Source organism: Melozone crissalis, unplaced genomic scaffold, assembly GCF_028551555.1.
Source record: "Melozone crissalis strain CALT ecotype California unplaced genomic scaffold, PUWL_Pcris_2 ptg000018l_1, whole genome shotgun sequence".
NCBI classification, from domain to species: domain Eukaryota; kingdom Metazoa; phylum Chordata; class Aves; order Passeriformes; family Passerellidae; genus Melozone; species Melozone crissalis.
Genome location: NW_026535796.1, coordinates 11,332,811 through 11,353,654, shown reverse-complemented (window position 1 = coordinate 11,353,654; position 20,844 = coordinate 11,332,811). Strand labels below are relative to the sequence as shown.

Genomic DNA, 20,844 nt, shown 5'->3' with positions numbered 1-20,844 from the left:
TGGCCTTTGCCCAAAGGTGGTCCTTGGGCTGGTTGTTTCAGAAGGAGTAAGAATACAGGGCTCTATGTCCTCCTTTCCTGTAGAGATCTTGATCCTCTTGTTACTGTGCAAACATCCTTCCGTGACCACAGATTTCCATCTCAGCTCTTACTCCATGAGTTAGTGAGGTGTTCAGGTAATGAGGTAGAGATAGAAAGTCCCCAGCAGATGAAAAGCATTACTCTTCCTCCTCTCTTCCCTATTAGTAGATCTCTCTGATTTTGTGAGACGTGCCGTCCAGCACTATCCCCAGTCTCCTAGCTAGGCAAAGAGGGCTGTGACCCATCTTGTGTGGGCATGGATGTCAAGGATTCTGCTGTTTATGGCCAGAAAGGGAGGGGTAGCTCTGGAGACCTTTGTTGTTCTAAGGGTGCCCTGCCTTGTCTATGTCTGTGGCTGCTGCCTGATGTGCAGCTTCTGTTGAGTTCACATGGAGTCCCACTGATGCCTTTGTGTCTTTGTCTGTTTTCTCTGTGCCTGCTCTTTCTAACAGGCACAACTCCATCCACACCAAGCACAGCATCCCCTACAGCAGAATTGCCCTCCACGTCCCCGGAGACTTCCAGCAGCACCACCACCCCCAGCACCAGCACCCCGGCAACAACAACCTCTCTTATTGGATCACCAACGCCCACCTCAACTACTTCAAGCACATCTTCACCATCACCAACATACACCACCTCCTTATCAACTCCAGGTGCTTTTAAGTTTTGTAGTGTCATATGTTCTTTACCTTTGAGACTGCTGAGTGTCTTTGAACACCTACTTTTTTGCCTCTGTGTGGTATTATGAATGAATTGACTTCTGGGCAGCCCCTGAAACAGCCTTTGCCCAAAGCTCGCCCTTCAGTCTGTTTCAGATGGAACAAGAACTTAGTAGCTTTTGCTGCTGTTGGACTTTGTCTTTCAGCTGGCCAGAGTGGCATCCCGGGACACATGGAGTGTGATGGAGTGGGGCTTGATTTTGTAACACTTGCATTTCAAGCTCTCTTTAGGCACCGATCTGTGGTCTGTATTCCTTCTCTCCTGCTCCTTTCCCATGTCAATACTAATGCTTCTCAGCTATTATAGATGGAGGAAGGAAGCATTCTTCTGCCATGCTTTTGGAAATAGTTTCACTCTGCAGATTGTGACTTTCTGTGAACTGTGGTCTTTGCCCGACCAAATCCACTAGTACTCTGGGAACTCCTGTCAGCAGAAAACCACATGCCAATTAGCCAGGAACATATTCCTGTGCATAGTTCCTTCCCTGACCACAGCTTCCCATCTCAGCTCTTTCTCTTTTGGGCATTACAGGCAATGAGATGTGCCCAAAGTTAATTTGGGCTCTTTCAAAAGTGATGAGGATGCAGGCTCCCAGGAAGAAGTTCTTGTCTTTCTTGATGCAACAGTGCCCTGAGGAGGTATTTCGTTTTCCTGCCCAGCTAAGACACATGCTGAGCTGATGGAAAATGTTGCTTTTGCAGCTGCTGGACCATGTCCTTCAGCTGGGCAGAATATAGTGATGGAACCCATGATGTGCAGTTGGACAGTAAATTTTGTTCTTGGCACTGGCATTTAGGCACTGTTTTAGGCTCAACTGTATATAAACTTTTTCCCTCACTTCTCCTTGGCTAATCAGATCCACTAGTATTCTGTGATGTCCTTTATCAGGGTGACGTTGGGAAAATCACATGACTAAATGTGTTCTGCTGCATGATCCATTTCTGGAGCACAGATTCCCCTGAGTTTTTACTCTATGAGTTAGTGAGGTATTTAGGTAATGAGGCGGAGATAGAAAGCCCCAGGCAGATCCAGAGCATTACTCCTCCTCATCTCTTAACTACTGGTAGGTCTCTCTAATTTTGTGAGAAGCACCTTCCAGCACCATCCCCAGTCTCTTCACTGGGAAAGGAGGGCCATGACTATCTCTTTACATGGATGTCAATGAGTTTTCTTTCTGGGCTAAGAAAAGAAGGGCTGGTACTAGGCACCTTTGCTGTGCTAAGGGTGGGCTGACCTCTCTAGGTCTCTGGCAGCTGCCTCATGTGCAGCTTCCATTCAGCTCCTGTTGAGTCTCACTCACGCCTTTGTGCCATTGTCTGTTTTCTCTGTCCCTGCTGTTCCTAACAGGCACAGAAAGCACATCCACACTGAGCACGCCAAAATCAACAACCACTACCTCGCCGACGGAGACTCCCACCACCACCACCAGCCCTCCAACCACAACCACTGGTCCTGGATCAACAACAACCATCTCAACTCCTCAAAGTATGTTCCCAAAACCAATAATTCTCACCAAAACCCCTCTTCCCCCAGGAACAAAATTAACAAAAAATTCTCTGGTTCTGTTGTCATGTCTGGCCTTGCTGTGGGAGTAGTGAAAGTCCATGAAGCACCTCCATATGTGGCTCTAGATGGGATCAGGGATGGGTGTAACTTCTGAGAGTCCTGGGAAAAGTCCTGTGGTCAAATCTTGCCCTTGGGTTGGCTATTTCATAAGGAACAAGGATTTAGGGGTTCTTGGGGGAAAGTCTTGTCTTTCCTGACTCAACAGTGCTTCAAGATGGTATTTCATGTTGGTGCCCAGCTGAGACAGATGCTGAACCAATGGGTAACATTGCTTTTGCAGCTGTTGGACCATGTCTTTCAGCTGGCCAGAATGTAGTCACTGGATCTGTGGAATGCAATTGGAGCGGGACTTGGTCTTGTGGAAGTGCATTTCAGGCTGTGTTTGGGTTCAGTTGTGTAGACTTTCCTCCTTTCCTCTTCCCCCTATGCCCACTGTGTGTTAGTTGTTTTCAGCTGTTAAACATATAAGAAGGAATGGTTCTCCTGCCAGTCTTTTTGGGAACTTTGCAGACTGCCTCTTGTTATGAACTGTAATTTTTTGGATGATGCTATCTCTGATGAGATCCACTAAATGCCCAGGGAAACCCTGCATCAGACTGACATTGGAACACAGAAGAAATCACATGCCAATCATGTGCATGCTTCCAGCCCTGATTACAGCTTCCCCTTTCAGCTCGTACACCAGGATTTAGCAAGGTGTTCAGATAATGAGGCAGGGATAGAAAGCCCCAGTCGGATACAAAGCATTACTCCTCCTCATCTCTTACCTATTGATTGGTCTGTCTGATTTTGTGAGAAGGACCTTCCAGTACCATCTCTAATCTCTTCACTAGGAAAGGAGGGCTATGACCCTCTCTGTGCATGGATGTCAAGGATTCTTCCTTTCTATGGCCAGAAAGGAAGGGCTGGTTCTGGGGACCATTATTGTGCCAAGGGTGGGCTGACCTCTCTAGTTCTGTGGCTGCTGCCTCATGCACAGCTTCTGCTCAATTCACATTGAGTCCCACTCATGCCTCTGTACCTTTGTCTGTTTTCTCTGTCCCTGTTCTTTCTAACAGCCCCATCTCCACCCACACCAAGCACACCACAATCGACAACCACTCCTACGCCGCCAGAGACTCTCACCACCACCATCAGCACCCCGACAACAACAACCACTACTACTGGATCAACAAAGCCCACCTCAACTACTTCAATCACATCCTCACCAACACCAACATACACCACCACCACACCAACTCCAGGTACTTCTCTGTACTGTGCTGTTGGTTGCTCCTGTCCTGTTGCCCTGAAGTTACATGAGCACCTCAAAATTACACCGGGATGAGTGTAACTTCAGGGCAACACAGGAACAGCCGTTGCTTAAAACTTGCCCTTCATCTGACTGTTTAGGAAGGAAAAAGGTTTTGTCATTCTGGAGAAAATGTCTTGGCTTCCCTGACAGAGAGCGTACTATTGAAAATTTCGTGCTGCTGCCTAGCTTACATGGATGCTGAACTGATGGGAAATCTTGCCTTTTTTGCTTCTGGACCTTGTCCTTCAGCTGGCCAGAATTTAGTCACTGCATGGCTTTGTTTTTTTTGGCACTGGCATTTTAGGCACTATTTGTACATAATGGTGTAGACATTCTTCCCTCTCTTCTATTCCTTTGCCCTGTTAGTGCAAAAACATTTCAGTGGTTATAGATGTAGGAAAAAGGATTCCTCTGCCATCCTTTCAGGACAGTTTTATTCTGCAGACTGTTACTTTGAACTGCATCTTTGGCTGATCAGATCCACTAGTACTCTGAGAAACCACTTATCAGGGTGACATTGAGAAAATCACATGCCAATCAGGCAGGAACATACTGCTGTATAGACTTCCTTCCCTGATCATAGATTCCCATCTCAGCTCTTACCTCATGAGTTAGTGAGATGTTCAGGTAATGAGGCAGAGATAGAAAGTCCTAGCCAGACCCACAGAGTTACTTCTCCTCATCTCCTATCTATTGGCAGATCTCTCTGATTTTGTGAGAATCACCTTCTAGCACTATGCCCAGTCTCTGCTAGGAGAGGAGAGTCATGATACTTTCTGTGCATTGATTTCAAATATTCTGCTTTCTACAGCCAGAAAGCCAGGGCTTGTATGAGGAATCATTGCTCTACTAAGCTGACCTCTCTAGCTCTCTGCCAGCTGCCTCATGTGCAGCTACTCTTGAGTTCACATTGAGTCCCATTAATGCCTTCGTGCCTTTGTTTTCTCTGTCCCTGCTTTTTCTAACAGTCCCACCTTCATCCACAACGAGCACACCAAAATCAACGACGACTCTGCCACCAGAGACTCCCACCTCCGCCACCAGCGCTCTGAGCACAACAACCACTGCTACTGGATCAACAACACCCACCTCAACTACTTCAAGCACATCCTCACCAACACCAACATACACCACCACCACACCAACTCCAGGTACTTCTCTGGTCTGTGCTGTTGCTTGATCCCTTCCTGTGGTTGCCCTGAAGGTACATGAGCACCTCAAATTGTGCGTCTCATGTGGATCTCAGATGGGTGTAACTGCAGAGCATCCCTGGAAGAGCTGTTGCTTAAAACTTGTTTTTCATCTGACTATTGAAGAAGGAACAAGGTTTTGTGGTTCTGGGCAAAAGATCTGGTCTTCCCTCACTCAAAAAGGCTCAGAGGAGGTGTTTCATACTGATGCTCAGCTTACACAGGTCTTGAACTGACGGGAAATCTTGCATTTTTTTTGCTGCTGGACCTCATCCCTCAGCTGGCCAGAACATACTCATTGGACATATGTGCAATTGTGGCATGGCTTTGGTTTTTCAGTACTGACATTTTAGGCACTGATTTGACATAACTCTGTAGGACTTCTTCCCACTCTCCCGTTCCTTTGCTCTGTCAGTGCTAATGCTTGACAGCTGTTATAGATGTAGGAAGGATGGATATGCTTTTGGAAAGAGTTTAATTCTGCAGACTGTGACTTTCTGAGAACTGTGGTCTTTGGCTGATCAGATCCACTAGTATTCTGGGGAGCCACTTATCAGGGTGACATTGAGAAAACCACATGCCAATCAGGCAGGAACATACTGCTGGGCATGCTTCCTTCCCTGATCACAGTTTCTCATCTCAGCTCTTACCTGAGGATTTAGTGTGGTGTTCCAGATAATGACATGGAGATAGAAAGCCCCAGCAAGATCAAAAGCATTGCACCTCCTCATCTCTTACCTATTGGTTGGTCCCTTTAAGAAGCACCTTCCAGCACCATGTCTTTGCTAAGAGGGAAGGGACCTTACGCTGTGTGTGCATGGATTTCAAATATTGTGCTTTTGGGGGCCAGAAAGGAAGAACTGGCGCTAGGGTTGTCTGACCTCTCTAGCTCTGTGGCTGCTGCCTCATGTGCAGCTTCTGTTGAATTGACATTGACTCCCACTGATGCCTTTGTGCATTTGTCTGTTTTCTCTGTCCCTGCTGTTTCTAACAGGCACACCTCCATCCACACTGAGCACGCCAAAATCGACAAGCTCTCCCTCGACACCGGAGACTCTCACCACCACCACCAGCCCTCCAAGCACCACAACCACTGTTCCAACTACCACCACAACTCATGAAAGTATTTACACCAGAACCCCGTCGGGTCCACCCACTGAAACCCCGTCGGGTCCACCCACTGAAGCAATAAGTAATTCCCAGGGTTTCGTGTTCGTTGCTGATTTTAGAAAACAGGGTTTATTGGCAGCTTAACATGTGTTTTAGTTTCTAAACTCTGCACTAATGTAGTTGATTATATTTCAAAAACATCCCAGCTAACCTTTCAGCAGCAATGTTATATCCCCTGCTGTCCCAGTTCATCTGCCTCTGTTAAAGGGCATGAAGGAGTTTGCCTGTTCTCACCCATATGTAAATCAGTTTTCATTGAAGGACTGTCCTTGTGGGCTGCCTGGGCAGAACCAATGTATCTTAATTCCTCTAGCATTATTACTGCACTCTTATTGTGTACACAGTGCTTCTCTCTCTACCATGTGTCACTTATGTTATGAAAGCACAAATAGATGGCTCTGAGACTGGTCTGTGAGAGTCATGAACACTTTTTAACATCCTAATCAAAAACTACTTTAAAGGAGTTTCCATTAACAACCATAATGAAAACTGGCCATGTGAAAAAGGAGAAAAGTGTATTTTGGGTTTGTAGCATCCCAAAATAGCTTGTCTGTGAGTAGTCTTAAAGGCATTGGCATTAGAAATGGAACACAGACTACTCCACCAACGGCTCAGTTTCTGTAGAGTCAAATTACTCTGACCATTATTAACAGTGATATGAATGTGCCTCATGAAGCAACATAGAGAATAACGGTCTTTCCATAGAATATAGTATGACAGCAATACAATTTTAACCAGAGTTCATTGATCAGTGGAGTCCCCTGGGATCTTGGACTGCTGGACTCTTCCATGCAATATAAAGTTTTAACACTGCGGAAGATGTTCTCTCTGACACTGATTGTTGATAAAGTGTTTATATCAATGTCTCCTATGCAAGAGGCAGGATATTTTGTTAATAATCCCTCAGTGATGCGAAATCATTAATAAAAAAATTTCTGCTTAATTTCTATCTAAAGACTATGCTTAGGCTTGATGAATTATGTATGCTTCGTGGAAAATGAGATGACATTAGGAAGAAAATGCAATTTCGCGACTTAAAATACTCTGTTTTCTTCCTATCTTAAAGAGACACCTGAACCAGAGACGCCGACAACAACAAGCATTCCAGTTACTCCTTCAGTTACCCCACTGCCAACAACAAGAACGACAGAAATAAGTACCGTGTCTATTGCAAGCACCACTAGTCAACAGTCAACATCACCAGTGTCAACAAGCCCAGTGACAGCTACCACATCCGAAGTCACTGGAACAGGATCAACCACCAAGACCACTACTTCAGGCCCCACACCCTCAAGTTCCACCAGCACCACACCAGTAACAGAAACTCCTATCCATGAGACCACTACCACCAGGACCTCAAGCCCTCCAACAGGATTATCTACCACCACTTCCAGCCCTGGCACCACCACAACCTCGGGACCAAGCAGCCCTACAGCAACACAGCCACCAATATCGACAACCCCATTCACTGGAACAGGATCAACCACCAAGACCACCACTTCAGGCCCCACACCCTCAAGATCCACCAGCACCACACCAGTAACAGAAACTCCTATCCATGAGACCACTACCACCAGGACCTCAAGCCCTCCAACAGGATTATCTACCACCACTTCCAGCCCTGGCACCACCACAACCTCGGGACCAAGCAGCCCTACAGCAACACAGCCACCAGTATCGACAACCCCATTCACTGGAACAGGATCAACCACCAAGACCACCACTTCAGGCCCCACACCCTCAAGATCCACCAGCACCACACCAGTAACAGAAACTCCTATCCATGAGACCACTACCACCAGGACCTCAAGCCCTCCAACAGGATTATCTACCACCACTTCCAGCCCTGGCACCACCACAACCTCGGGACCAAGCAGCCCTACAGCAACACAGCCACCAGTATCGACAACCCCATTCACTGGAACAGGATCAACCACCAAGACCACCACTTCAGGCCCCACACCCTCAGTGTCCACTCCCCCTACCACCACAGTAGGAACAGAAATAAGTACTCCAACCACAACCTCTGCAACTGTTACGACTCCAACATCACCTACATCAACCAGCCCAGTGTCAACCACTACCGCTGGTACTACTCCAACAGAAAGCTTTACCACCACTTCAGGAACCACCTCTAGTAGTTCTATCACAATCAATGCTACAACCACCATCTCCACAACCTTCAAAACCCTGCCGCCTGTCTCAACTACTACATCTGGGCCTACTGCAACATCAACTGCAGTCACCACTACAGGAAGTTCTACACACAGTGCAACTCCTCCAGTTAATGGGTCAACTACAGGTCTAACACCAACCACTCCCAAAAAAACTTGTACTATTTTCCCTAATGAAACTTATGAGGTGAGTAGATTTCATACTTTCATTTTTTTTTGGATGGAGACTAGACACATAACTTCAATATTAGTAATGTAAAGAGTAAGCATTAATCTGGATAGGAAAGGAAGTGTCAGTCTGTTCTATTTCTTTGATTTTCTTGGGCATCAGCAGGACTTCCAACAATATTTGGATTAATAGCTTACATATTACAATTAGCTCTTCAAGGATAATTTTTAAAAAGCTTTCTGCAAGGAGTTAGATCACAGTTCAGTGTTTGTCTTTGTTGTAGGATGGTTCTGATGAAGAGGAAACCAAGAGCTTTGTGCTCCTAAGCTATCTTCTCTATTTCTGCTTTTGAATAAGTCCAGAGTGGGTAAAAGTTGTTTTTGTGTTTACATTGCAGCCCAACAAAAATCCACAGGGCTGAATTTGGAATGAGTCATACTTGTTCACAGACTGGCTTCAGGGGAGGACTGTGAAACAGATCACTGCATTCACTGGTTGTGAAATTTGACTCAGAGTTTTTTTTGTTTTGTTTTGGTTTTTTTTTTGAACCCTCCACCTTTGACACAGACAAGTTTGTGTCTTGTACATATCTAAAGCCTCATCATAGTTTAGATGCCTACCAACTTGCTCACTAGATCTGCAGGAAATTATACATGTCTGCAAAACTGGTAGAAGATAGAAGAAAACTCAATCACAATGCATGGACATAATTACCTTGGACATTTTTCCCTGAACAGTGTGTGTTCATTGTAGTTTTAGCTGTTAATCTGCTCTAGGCATTCATGGAAGGGAGTTGATCATATATTGGCCCTTCATATTGATCAGTGTCTTTCACTGTTCTTTAGAGAGGGTGTAGGGTGAAGACACCTTAGGAGATTAGGTGAGACATCTCACTTTTAGACAGCTGAAACTAGAAAAAGTGATTCTCATTTTGGTTTACTGGCTTGATTTTTGTGTGTAATGCTTTCCATTTAGCAGCTCTCAATTGTTCTAGCTCATATTGCAGACCTAGATAGTGCTGACTGATGCACTTCAATCCTATTTTCAGATTTCTGATGGGGGAAAACTTGTGAATAAACATATGTTTTTTTAGAAACCTGCAGAAGATATTCAGGCATAACTATTGTCAGTCTCACTGCTTCCTAAAGGTTTATCTCTCTCTCCCGCTCCCCCTCTCTTCAAACACAGCAAGGTGACTCGTGGATGCTCTGTAACTGCACTAAGGTTATATGTATAGAAGACAACATTGTCCAGGTGATTCCAATAATCTGCAATCCACCCCCGAAACCCACGTGTTCCAATGGACTGTCTCCTGTGCCAGTCATGGATGAGGATGGATGCTGTTGGCATTGGGAGTGTGATTGTAAGTATATATTTTGTTGAATATTTAATCTCCTGAGGAAACAATACATTGTCAAGAGCAACAATATTTATCAGGGAACAAGTATCGTGCAAAGCTGTGACTCAGTCTTCCAGTGTTGGTTAGAATGCTCTGTTGATTCTTTTTAGCTAATTGAGTGATTGGCTTAAGTTGCCATTATCTCTACCTAACTGTTGTGTTAGTAGAGTAAATTGGTCTTCCAAAGAAGGATTTAAATGTTCAGATCCAGATATTTATAGGCTAGAAGCATACATATATTTGTTACTTGTTCAGACTATTGGTAAAGATATATGTATGGTACAGTTAATCCCATTCTCAGTTGTCTGTCATTAATGTCACATGAACTGTGCATTGAAAGTGACTGGTTTTTATTGATGACTTCTAGCTAATGAGGTCATGCATTGACATATACACTTCATTAAAATTAAAATGCCCGAAGTTCACTGAGATGTTTCCCACATCTACAGATTTTGCTTGTAGTCTGATATGATTTTGTACATTGCCAAAAGAGCCTAACTTTACTATGTTTTTTTTAGGCTACTGCACTGGCTGGGGAGATCCACATTACATGACTTTTGATGGACTGTACTACAGCTATCAAGGGAATTGTACATATGTCCTTGTGGAAGAGATCAATAAGAAAGTTGATAACTTTGGTGTCTACATTGATAACTACCATTGTGATGTACGGGATGTAGTGTCCTGTCCTCGAACGCTCATTGTGAGACATGAGACTCAGGAAGTGAGGCTAACAACAGCACAACCAAATACTCTACAAGTAGAGGTACTATTGATTTCTCGATTCAAATATTAATACTGCATCAACAGAATCATTATATTCATAAGGTTTGGGAAAAAAATAATGTGTGTTTTAGATTCAGTAACACTTTAGATTATAAAATTAAGAGGTCTGCTTCAGAGGACTTCAAAGCATTTTTTATTCTGAATCTGGGGAGAAAAAATTCTACAACTTCCTGTCTTTTTAATTTCAAATCTTTGCAGATCTCTCCTAAATACGCAAGTCTGTATCACTAAGAGTTAAGGATATAAAATAAGTTAATTTATGATTAACAATAATGTAACAAAGGAAAACAACGTGGAAGGGGAGGAAATAATGTAAGGTAGACATAACAATAAAGTGCTGGCCTGAAGCATTTTTTAAAAGTACCATTAGTAGCTTTGACTTGTGTCACCTTTTCAGTTTTTCAGAGTAGGACACTTATATTTTTATTTCACTGATAAATGTGATGCCAAGGTTTTTGGGCTTCAAAATTAGTGAGAAGTGTTTGGGGCTCTTAGCTTTTTAATGTTTATTTGGTTTATTTCTGTACATTACTGTGTGAGAATATTACAAGTTAGGTTGCAACATATTGTTGAAAATTTACAACATTTAGACCTCTTTTTTCTCTAAAGCAAAGAAATCTCTGCTGAGTGAAAGTAGTAGTATTAGTTTCACAGGTATATCACGGCTACTGTATTAAAATAAATAATACAGTTTAGTCTTATTTCTGTTATTTAATTTTCCTATAAGCACATTCCCTTTATGCCCAGAAACCTAAAACTTTATACCATATGAATTTAGGAGAATTTTATATTCCAATTTCATGAGGAGTTCTTGATGCCATAGTCACTCTAATAAGTCTGTTGAGTGTTAGGATTTATCTGGTTTAAACATTGAATAACCTCATTTGTCAGAGGTTAATGGACTTTTTGTGGCTCAGAGAAGAAAAGTTTGACTTTCCAGTAACAAAGGAAACACAGGAACATTTGTTACAAATTAAAAGGATATTATTTACCTTTACATTCTCTCTGCAAAACAAAGGAACAGTCAATTGTTTTGAAAAGTCAAACCAAATTTATGCCTCTTTTCTGTTTTCCTTTATTTATTAGGTGACAGTAAACAACCAGCTCGTGGCTTTGCCTTACAAGAAGTTTGGTGTGAGCATCTACGAGTCAGGCATAAATAGTGTTGTGGAAATTCCTGAGCTGAAAATGAATGTGACCTACAATGGCTTGTCCTTTTCTATCAGAATGCCCTACAGCCTGTTTGGCAACAATACCCAGGGACAGTGTGGTAAGGCTCACTCTTCCAAATTTTGCACTCTCAGAAAACCACAGTGACAGCCCTGATGCAAAGATGAATGGTGTTTCCTAGCAAATCTGTGAGTGAATTCTTTCTCCCCGTACCACCCTTAGGTACTTGCAATAACAACACGGCAGATGACTGCATGCTGCCAAATGGAAACATTGCAGAAAACTGTGAAACCATGGCAGATCATTGGCAAGTTGTTGATCCTTCCAAACCACAGTGCTCTCCAGGCCTAGTTCCTACAGGTTCACCTAGCACAACACCAACACAGCCTTGCAAAGAATCGTCCATCTGCGAGCTTATTTTGGGAAGGTAACAATCCTCTCAGTTTTACAAGCCTTTGGTCTTTGATTTAAATGGAAATTTTAGGATTAGCTTACCAGTGGAAAGTGTCTCTAGCTGTTTCTCCACTTCTTGTATCTTTATGATTTGCTTCTACTCCTTTTACTTTTTCTGGCTATTATTTTTTGCTGGCAGTTTCTTTCAACCCTCTGGCTGCCATATTAACCTTTGTTGATGTTCCCATATTCTTTTACACTCTCTGCCCTACCCTGTCCCATGTTCTTACCTTTTCCCACGTTTACTTAGCAGAAAACAGAGTCCAACTGAAAATAGAAATCTTAATTTTTAGAACACCATGTCAGAAATTAATAAGAAAAAAAATCAAAATTGCTTTAAAGAGATAGCACATGATTGCACCCAACTCCTGGACTCAAAATGTTGGTGTCAAAGTGTTTTATAGGTGAGGGAAGAATATTTTAAGGTATGTTGGAAGGTTGCTATCTGGATAAGTGCTCTTAGCACAAATCTCTCATCAATAGTCCACATCCACATCTCCCTAATCTCCCGTGTCCACTGTTGCTACATGATAGCATGTTAAGCACATTGAAATAGATATGAATCATTCAATAAGGAATAATGATAAATATTTCTGTTTCTAGTGTGTTCAAGCCATGCCATGCATTTGTCCAGCCTGAGAAGTACTATGCAGCCTGCGTTTTTGATAGCTGTGTACTTCCCAACCTAGACCTGGAATGCTCAAGCCTGCAGATCTATGCTGCCACCTGTGCTGATCAAGGCGCGTGCATTGACTGGAGAAAACACACCAATGGTGTATGCTGTAAGTATCTGGACATAAAAATTCATCTTGAATTATTAAGGAAGATTACTGCTGAAACAGTTCCACAAAATGTCATACTGCTTTCAGAGTAATGAAAACACCAATAAATCACAGCACCTGCTCACCTTAAGTAATTTTCCAGTAACATTTTTAACAAAGGAAATGATAAATTGGCCTGCAAAAATATACATGCAGTGACTGTGCCAGAAACATCTGTATCAGTACATACTTTTTTTGTATGCAGGCAGCTCTATGCTTTGCAGGCATCAGCAGATCACTCTCTATTTGGTGACATGTACATTAGCTTTCATCTGTAGTAAGAGCACAAAGGGAAGGATGACACTCCCTTTTGAGAAGTTGTGCGAAAGAGACTAAAACTATGCAAAAAATTATAGTCAAGATGGAGACTCCTGGCTTTATCACCTTAGTGTAAAGTACAGTATTATATCTATGGCTAAATTGCACAAAATTATTCCATTTAGAGAAATAAGTCTATCTGGGACATTTCCTCTTTACTTCTCAAGATTGTTATAGATAAGTAGAAAAATGAGTAAACAGTGTTTAAGTTCTTGGCATAAGGTCATGGGGCTTTTATACAATATTGTTACTGAGCTGTTCCTCCTTTTTGTTCTTCCATTCCAGCTCATGAATGTCCTTCAGGTAAAGAATATAGAGCATGTGGTCCTATTAAAGAGACGACCTGCAAATCCAGGTAAAAACTTCCTTCACAGTTAGTTATAGCTTGTACAACTATTCAGTTGTATCTAATGCACAGGTGAATGAGCAAAATCAACCTCCTCTCATTTCTTAAACTGACAGTCAAATTTATTAGCACTATTCTGTTGACCCTAAATCTGAGTGCCTGAACTGTTTCTGTTTCTGTTGTTTGGCTATATCAAACTGACTCTGCAAACCCCAGTCACAAATGGGCAGATAATTTGCCACTGTATTTTCAGTGAAAGGTTATTTTGCATAATCCTCCTGTATGTACCTATGACATTAATGGCATTTCTCTGAACATTCTGTCTTATAGAGAACAGAATGAGACATCAACTAAGCAAGTGGAAGGCTGTTTCTGTCCTAATGGAACCATGCTGTATGACTCTGGTGTGGATGTCTGCGTGAAAACATGTGGTGAGTTTTACTGCTTCACTTGGATGCATGATTGTTTCCTCTTTGTTTCCCTCCATGCATACAACAAAGATTTGACTGTGTGCAGTGCTCATACAATGTATAGTAGAGATGCCTCCTGTTATATGACTGGTAATGGAAATTTATTTTGGTATTTTCCAGGCTGTGTTGGAGTGGATATGGTATCAAGAGAGGTATGATGCTGTATGCTTTTGGATTTCAAGTAGAAGTTTGGGTGGGGAGAGGAGAGTGGTTTTCACTGGTACAGTCTTGTTTTGTCATCTCTTTACTTTGTATTCCTGGTTTTACTTTTGTTCCTTTTAATTGGTTACTATGCAATCACTCATTTTATTGTTTTTCAATGGCAGTTTGGAGAAAAGTTTACAGTGGACTGTAAGGACTGTATTTGCCTGGAAGGTGAACATGGCATTGTATGTGAGCCTCATGTATGTGATCAAAAGAAGGTCACTTGTGAAGGAGAAGGCTTCTATGAAGTCACTGAAGTCAATCCTAAAGACTCCTGCTGCCCTCTTTTCACTTGCAGTGAGTTTATACTCTTGTTTCTAGTCCTTCTATACCTCTTGGAAATAGAAAGGAAAAGAGACTGAACTACCTTAGTACCGGAGATCTACAGCAGGGAGTCACAAAATAGTATCTTTTCACATGCTTTTAAAAATCAACTTGCCCAGTGCTAGGGAAAATACATTTTAATATTGCAATGAATCAGTATAACTGAATTTACAGTTATGGGACTCAACATAACTAAAGCTATAGTTATTGTGTTCAGGGCCACATTTTATTTAAGCAAAATGCAGAGAGATTATGAAATTCTCTGTGGATTTTCATTTTCCAACAGTTGCCTAAGATCATGGAGAGAGTAAGAGTTGTTCCCTACTTCTTTGCATAGAATGGCGATACTTTATTAACACAGCATAATTGCACAGTAGAAAAAAATTCATAAACTAATACAGTACCCCATATCCAGTGCCTGGATTTATGAGGAAAAATGTGTTCTCTATTTGCAATTTGGATTTTTTTGAAGACGATCTGGACTGTTTCCTATCAATGGAAAGTTCATCCTAAGTGCTTTGATAGGTGCTTATTTCTAGTAGCTGTGAATTAATGTATTTTCTAGCTTATGATTTTTATTTTTCTTTTCCTCAGAATGCAATACAAGCTTGTGCACAGCTAAAGCCCCCAAGTGCTCACTGGGATTTGAAGTTCATTCTTATATTCCCAGTGGTCAGTGCTGTCCTGTATACCAATGTGGTAAGTCCCTTGGAAATATATTACAAAGATCAGCCTTATAGTTCTGTTTATTACATAATTTAGCATTACACTTAATAAGACTGTGCAATAGCCTTTTGAAAGAGGTGTTAAACACAGTCAGATTCTACAAATTCACTACTATTAAAATTGGTTATTAGTGCTATAATTATGAAACTAGGAAATCAGATACAGCTCAGGTGACTCAAGTTCAATTTCCTGCTTATAAATAAATGTAAGAACAGCTACAGAATTAACTGGGATGATGCTCTCAGCTTAATCTAGCAAAGTCCCTAGAAGCATCCCCAGTAAAAGACAGATTTGCAGTTCTTGCTAACTGAAACAAGGAAGTACTTGTATCTGTTAAGTGGACATTCTTGGCTACGAACTGTACTGCATATTTTGGGACAAATCTTTTTCCCTTCTTGCACATGCAGTATTAGTTTTTATAGTTTATACATGTTGCATCTGCTACCAGAACTGGGGAATAACCATATGAATTGTGATTCATTGTGGAAGAAATGAGTTGGATTAGAGCGGGTTGAAGACATTTTTTATTCATTTTTCCTATCTAAACTTCTAACTCCTTGCTTATTAACAGTTCCCAAGGGGGTTTGCGTACATGAGAATGCTGAGTTCTTGGTAAGTTCTGTTTCAACAGTCTTCAAAAATGCTTAAAAGACCGTTAGTATATTTGATCAGAAGTGCTATGAAAAGGTTTATCCAGTACAATAGATATTTTATAAATTTTCAAATTTCTGCCAGGAGTTTATCAATTTCACAAAGCTAAACCTTTTTTGAAAATTTTCCTGGAAACTTTTCAAAAGGAAAGAAATTGAAGAGCTGCATGTATGTCAGTGTCATAGAGGAATTTGGGTTAAGTGTGCTAGCATTTAAAAAAGTCAGTCCACATTTACTGTCAGCACATTATTGCAGTTTTAAGACTCTGTTTTTAAAAACTAAAAACCATATAAATAAGTATTATTCTAACCAAATTTAGATTTCTAATTCTCTTGGGTCTAGTAATTGTACCTTTTCTTTTAATATCAGAGTTTGTCATTGATATAAAGGACTTCAATAAAGATGCATTAAATTATATTCAGTATTTTAAATGTTGTCTTCTTAAATGACTAGCCAAATAGCTATCCAGTTGTCTTTATCTGATTCTTTTCCTTTTCCATTGCTTCATTTGCAGATTTTTAAAAAATTAATAAATATCTGTTTAAACATGTAATAACTCATTAATATGTGATTTTTTCCTTTAAATGTGTAGCCCAACTCCTCAGTCTTTGTTGACAAGTGCCAGAATTGTGTCTGCACAAATGATGTTAACGTCAGCACTCAACTGAATATAATCTCCTGTGAACATGTCCCCTGCAACACATACTGTCAACCAGTAAGTGGCAAACTTAAAGAAAAACAAGACTCCAAAATATCTATATATGTGAACTCCAGTTTGATCAGTGAGTGGTATTAAGCAAAGGACAGGGAGCTGAAACCTAGAGACCAACTCCAGCATGGATATCAACTGTTCTTTGAGTGATCTACTGCCTGAGATTAACTGTGTAACTGTTAACATTCAGCTCACACTGGCAGAATTAGCTGGGAAATTTCTGTAGACCACATTGTGGAGTAATATTTAATCACTATGCATATTTATTCTAGTGCTTTAATTTATTCCATTTATAACCCACTTCTATCACTTGTCTCCTGTTGATTTGGAACACAAAAAGGCACAAATCTTGAGTGCACTTCAAAGCGTAATCAATTAATGAATTAATATGTTTTCATTTATTTCTCAAAAATTATAGTGCTATTGTTTTTAATTACTTTTAATTTCTAGGGATATGAACTTAAACCAGTGAACGGCGAATGCTGTGGAAAATGTGTGCAGACCAAGTGTATTATAAAGACATCAGACAATTCTGAACTCATCTTGAGTGTAAGTATGCGCTATGTCTTAGTTCTCCACCAAATCTGTAAAGTTCCCAGTTCCAAAAAGGGAACTTCTCATTACCAGAGACAAGGCTTTAGTATAAGCTTGCACCTGAAAGATCAAAATCTCAAAACCTAGCTACAATTTTTTCACCTGAAGGTAGGTTTAATCAAATAAAATTATCTGTAAGGCCCTTCCTGGAATGAGAAATCCAATACCATTGGAAGAGGTTTTCTTCCAGTATCTGGAAGCTTCAGCTTTTCTGTGTTATTTGATTTCTGTATGCTGAAAAACACTATTAAAGCCTGCATATGCAACAATTCTATTGCCATAGTAGGATGAAAGTTTAGAGTCTTTCTTAATTAATATAAAATAGTCTAGCTTTTTGAAGGCAAAATCCATTGGCATGGAGGATTTTGTTAAAGTACTCCATGTACTTCAGAGACATTTTTCTTTCTTTCTCAAGAAAAATACCATATAAAACTGAAATTCTCTCAATGTAGGGCATATTGCAATACATGTCATGATCTGTTAACCTAAAAATAATTGACTGGGAAACAAGATGAAAGTTATTATCAGAGGGCAATAAAATTTCTGTCTGAGCTCCCTTCAGCTTTCCTTATTACATTTTGCATTTCACTTGCAGCCCGGAGACTTTAAAAATGATCCTCACAACAACTGCACCATTTATAGCTGTGTAGATTTCCATGACCAGCTTATTGCTTCCACATCTGAGATTACCTGTCCAGCATTCAATGAAGACAGCTGCAAACCTGTAAGTAAAAATGGAAAATTTACCCTCTACTCCATACATAGATTACTTAATTTTATTTCAGCCATCTAACTAACAACAAAAGTAAAATTTAGCTCCGATGGCCTTTCATCATAATTTCTCAGTCCTTAGGGCAGAAGTTCTAGATGCACCCATGCACAGCCCTATAGAGTATACAAAATAAGATGCCTGGGCGAGAATTCAAGGGTTATAATTGGTAGCTGTCTCTCAGTGGCCAAAATACTGGTCAGCACCAAGATACTGAATCTTAGCTGACTGCTTTGTTTGGGGTTCTGTCTCAACAAGAACCAGGTTTCCTTGAATGCTAAAACACAAGCTGTTCAGTCAGTAAGTAGACTGGCAGTAACACTGTGCATAGTTCCCATTCAAATACAGAGGACTCTGAGAAACCATTTGTTGAAATTGCTTCTGAGCAAAAATTTCATGATGTTAACTGTAGACTTCCTTCAAAGAATTGTTTGTATTTTCACAGTCCTTTGTGAAGTCAGGAAGAGGCTATTATCTTTGGTTATTTAGATCAATGTTACAGTACAATAACCAGTTTTCACTGGTTATTTACAGCCACTGATGTATTGCTCTCCTCAGGTTTTGGCCTTAATGCCTTTTTAATATAGAAAAATAATATAATGTATTTTTTTGTTTCTTTTTTTTTAGGGAACTATTTCATTCTTACCTAATGGTTGTTGCAGAACATGTAAGTATGCCAGTGTATCTGAATCAACAATACAGAGAATGAATTGTCTTCTTAAATCAGCCCATTTTCCAGATAAATTTGTATTTAAATAGATACTTCTACGTTTATATTTGTCATTCCAAGACTTCACTGTCTGATCTCTCTGGAGAAGTTTAAACTTAAAAAGCAGAAAGAGCACTTGAGGCAATTCTTTGAGTGCACTAGTGAAGCCCAGGAAATGCTGAGGTGCGAGGGACTTCTGGAGTTATTTCACTGAAAGTATTTTCTGCTCTTTCCCTGCAGGTGCCCCTCTGGACAGCAGCACACCGTGCTCTGTGCGCCACAGAAAAGACTTTATTGTCTACAATGGCTGCCGCTCCGTGGACAGAGTTGACATGACTGAATGTGAAGGAACATGTGGAACCTTCTCGCTGTAAGTAAACTCACCAGACAATGAGATTTAAGTCCTGGTGGCACTGAGCTTGTTTATATAAAAGGAACAATAAATAGTAGACTACACAATGGTAGAAGACCTGGAACTATCTGCTTCATGAATCGTGGACATAAAATCATGGAATCTGTGACGACGAGCTGATTTGTTGTAATACAAAGCAGAAAAATGTATTAAATTGGCTTGGGATTCAGACAGCTATGATAAGGGCTATTCATCCATTAAGAGCTGGCTTTGTGTCAGACCACCTAGGCTAGAAATTTTCACAAAAGAACATGGATTATTTCCTGTAATGAGAATGAGCCCAGGGAGCAGCCAGACTTGGCATCTGGAAGTGGAAAAGCTGCTTCTCAATAGTTAACAGCTAAAATGAAATACACATACATCTTTCAAAGGAAGATTCAAATATGCACAATTTTTATGCAGTGAAGAAATGAGAGGTTGTTTGAGTTGTGGTGTTAGTAGAGTAACTTGAGTACATTTTTCTCTAAAATGAGAGAATATATTAAAAATTGATTATAAGGAAGTGGTTAGTAGGACATCTAGGTAACACTAGGTTAGTAGGACATAGTAGGTAATGAGCTACTAAAACACTGCAAAACCAGCTCTAGCTCTCCAAAGAAACTGTCACTTACTGCCTATCACTGAGCTTGCCACAGTGCACCTTACATGGATGAAAACTAATCTTCAGTATCACATGGAACTCTGAGAAGCCAGGGAGTTTATTAGTATTTTGAAATTCCTGATCATCTTAGGGTCTTGTTGTGGTTTCTTCTACCAAATACAAGAAAAAAGATCGATTTTGTCACAGCTTGCAGCCTGATATTGACAGATTCTTCAGGTTAGGAATAGTGCTTAGGAAGCTGATGAACACAAGATTGCAAAAAATACTTTGCAGTGAGATGGGAACAGAAAGAGCTTCTGCTTCCCCTTTGTGTTAACATTGCCCGGATTGGGTTAGGCATTTTATAATCACTGCTCTGTCAGATGAGCTTAGCACTTCCATTAGCCACAACTGTGGCTCTTCTCACAGGAGTTCTGTACCTGATTCCACCCTCTCCTGTACATTGGCTTCTGGCACTGAGTAACATTGCCATTTTGCATGTTGACAGATACTCTGCTGAGGCCAATTCCATGGACCACAGCTGCTCCTGCTGCAGAGAAACAAGCACCACTGAGAAGCACGTGGTTCTGAAATGCCCTGGTGGGCACGCAGTGTCACACAAGTACATCTACGTGGAGAGCTGCAGCTGTCAAGACACTGAATGCCAGAGGCCAGAGTCCAATGAGCTGCAGAACAATTAAGTAAATGACAAGACGACCACCCTGAACAGGATCAAGAGAGCCATCAGCTTAACATCAAAATGAAGGCAAAAAACCCCTCTGGCATTATTGACTGAAAGGACTGTGAACCATTCTTAGCTTCCTTGACTACTTTTGAACTTTACTTTTCCCAGTAACTGCATCCTGTTTGTTCTCTAATTAATTAACTGTGCCCTATTTATTTGTGCACAAAATAAGAACACAAATTTGTATTCTTACAAGTGCACAACCTCTTGAGTCCTTTCCAAATCCTCTGAATGATTAAAAGCACATCTCAAAAAGCATGGCTTTTGTACTCATTTTTATACAGTCTTG

The 20,844-nt window shown here is 40.9% G+C and overlaps 1 protein-coding gene across 1 annotated transcript in view; it reads left to right on the top strand.

The window, feature by feature from the left end:
* MUC2 (mucin 2, oligomeric mucus/gel-forming) overlaps positions 1-20,511 on the top strand; it is a 62,074-nt gene extending 41,563 nt beyond the window's left edge. The window contains exons 43-65 of the mRNA XM_054275362.1: positions 533-736; positions 2,151-2,288; positions 3,428-3,613; positions 4,632-4,825; positions 5,848-6,045; positions 7,090-8,384; positions 9,555-9,729; positions 10,284-10,531; positions 11,638-11,821; positions 11,944-12,148; positions 12,778-12,962; positions 13,602-13,668; positions 13,990-14,090; positions 14,250-14,281; positions 14,456-14,630; positions 15,252-15,356; positions 15,955-15,995; positions 16,627-16,749; positions 17,197-17,295; positions 17,936-18,064; positions 18,737-18,776; positions 19,059-19,188; positions 20,319-20,511. Coding sequence (XP_054131337.1) covers positions 533-736; positions 2,151-2,288; positions 3,428-3,613; positions 4,632-4,825; positions 5,848-6,045; positions 7,090-8,384; positions 9,555-9,729; positions 10,284-10,531; positions 11,638-11,821; positions 11,944-12,148; positions 12,778-12,962; positions 13,602-13,668; positions 13,990-14,090; positions 14,250-14,281; positions 14,456-14,630; positions 15,252-15,356; positions 15,955-15,995; positions 16,627-16,749; positions 17,197-17,295; positions 17,936-18,064; positions 18,737-18,776; positions 19,059-19,188; positions 20,319-20,511 — 4,447 coding nt within the window. The remainder of the gene's footprint in view (positions 1-532; positions 737-2,150; positions 2,289-3,427; positions 3,614-4,631; positions 4,826-5,847; positions 6,046-7,089; positions 8,385-9,554; positions 9,730-10,283; positions 10,532-11,637; positions 11,822-11,943; positions 12,149-12,777; positions 12,963-13,601; positions 13,669-13,989; positions 14,091-14,249; positions 14,282-14,455; positions 14,631-15,251; positions 15,357-15,954; positions 15,996-16,626; positions 16,750-17,196; positions 17,296-17,935; positions 18,065-18,736; positions 18,777-19,058; positions 19,189-20,318) is intronic.
* Positions 20,512-20,844: the final 333 nt, after the last annotated feature.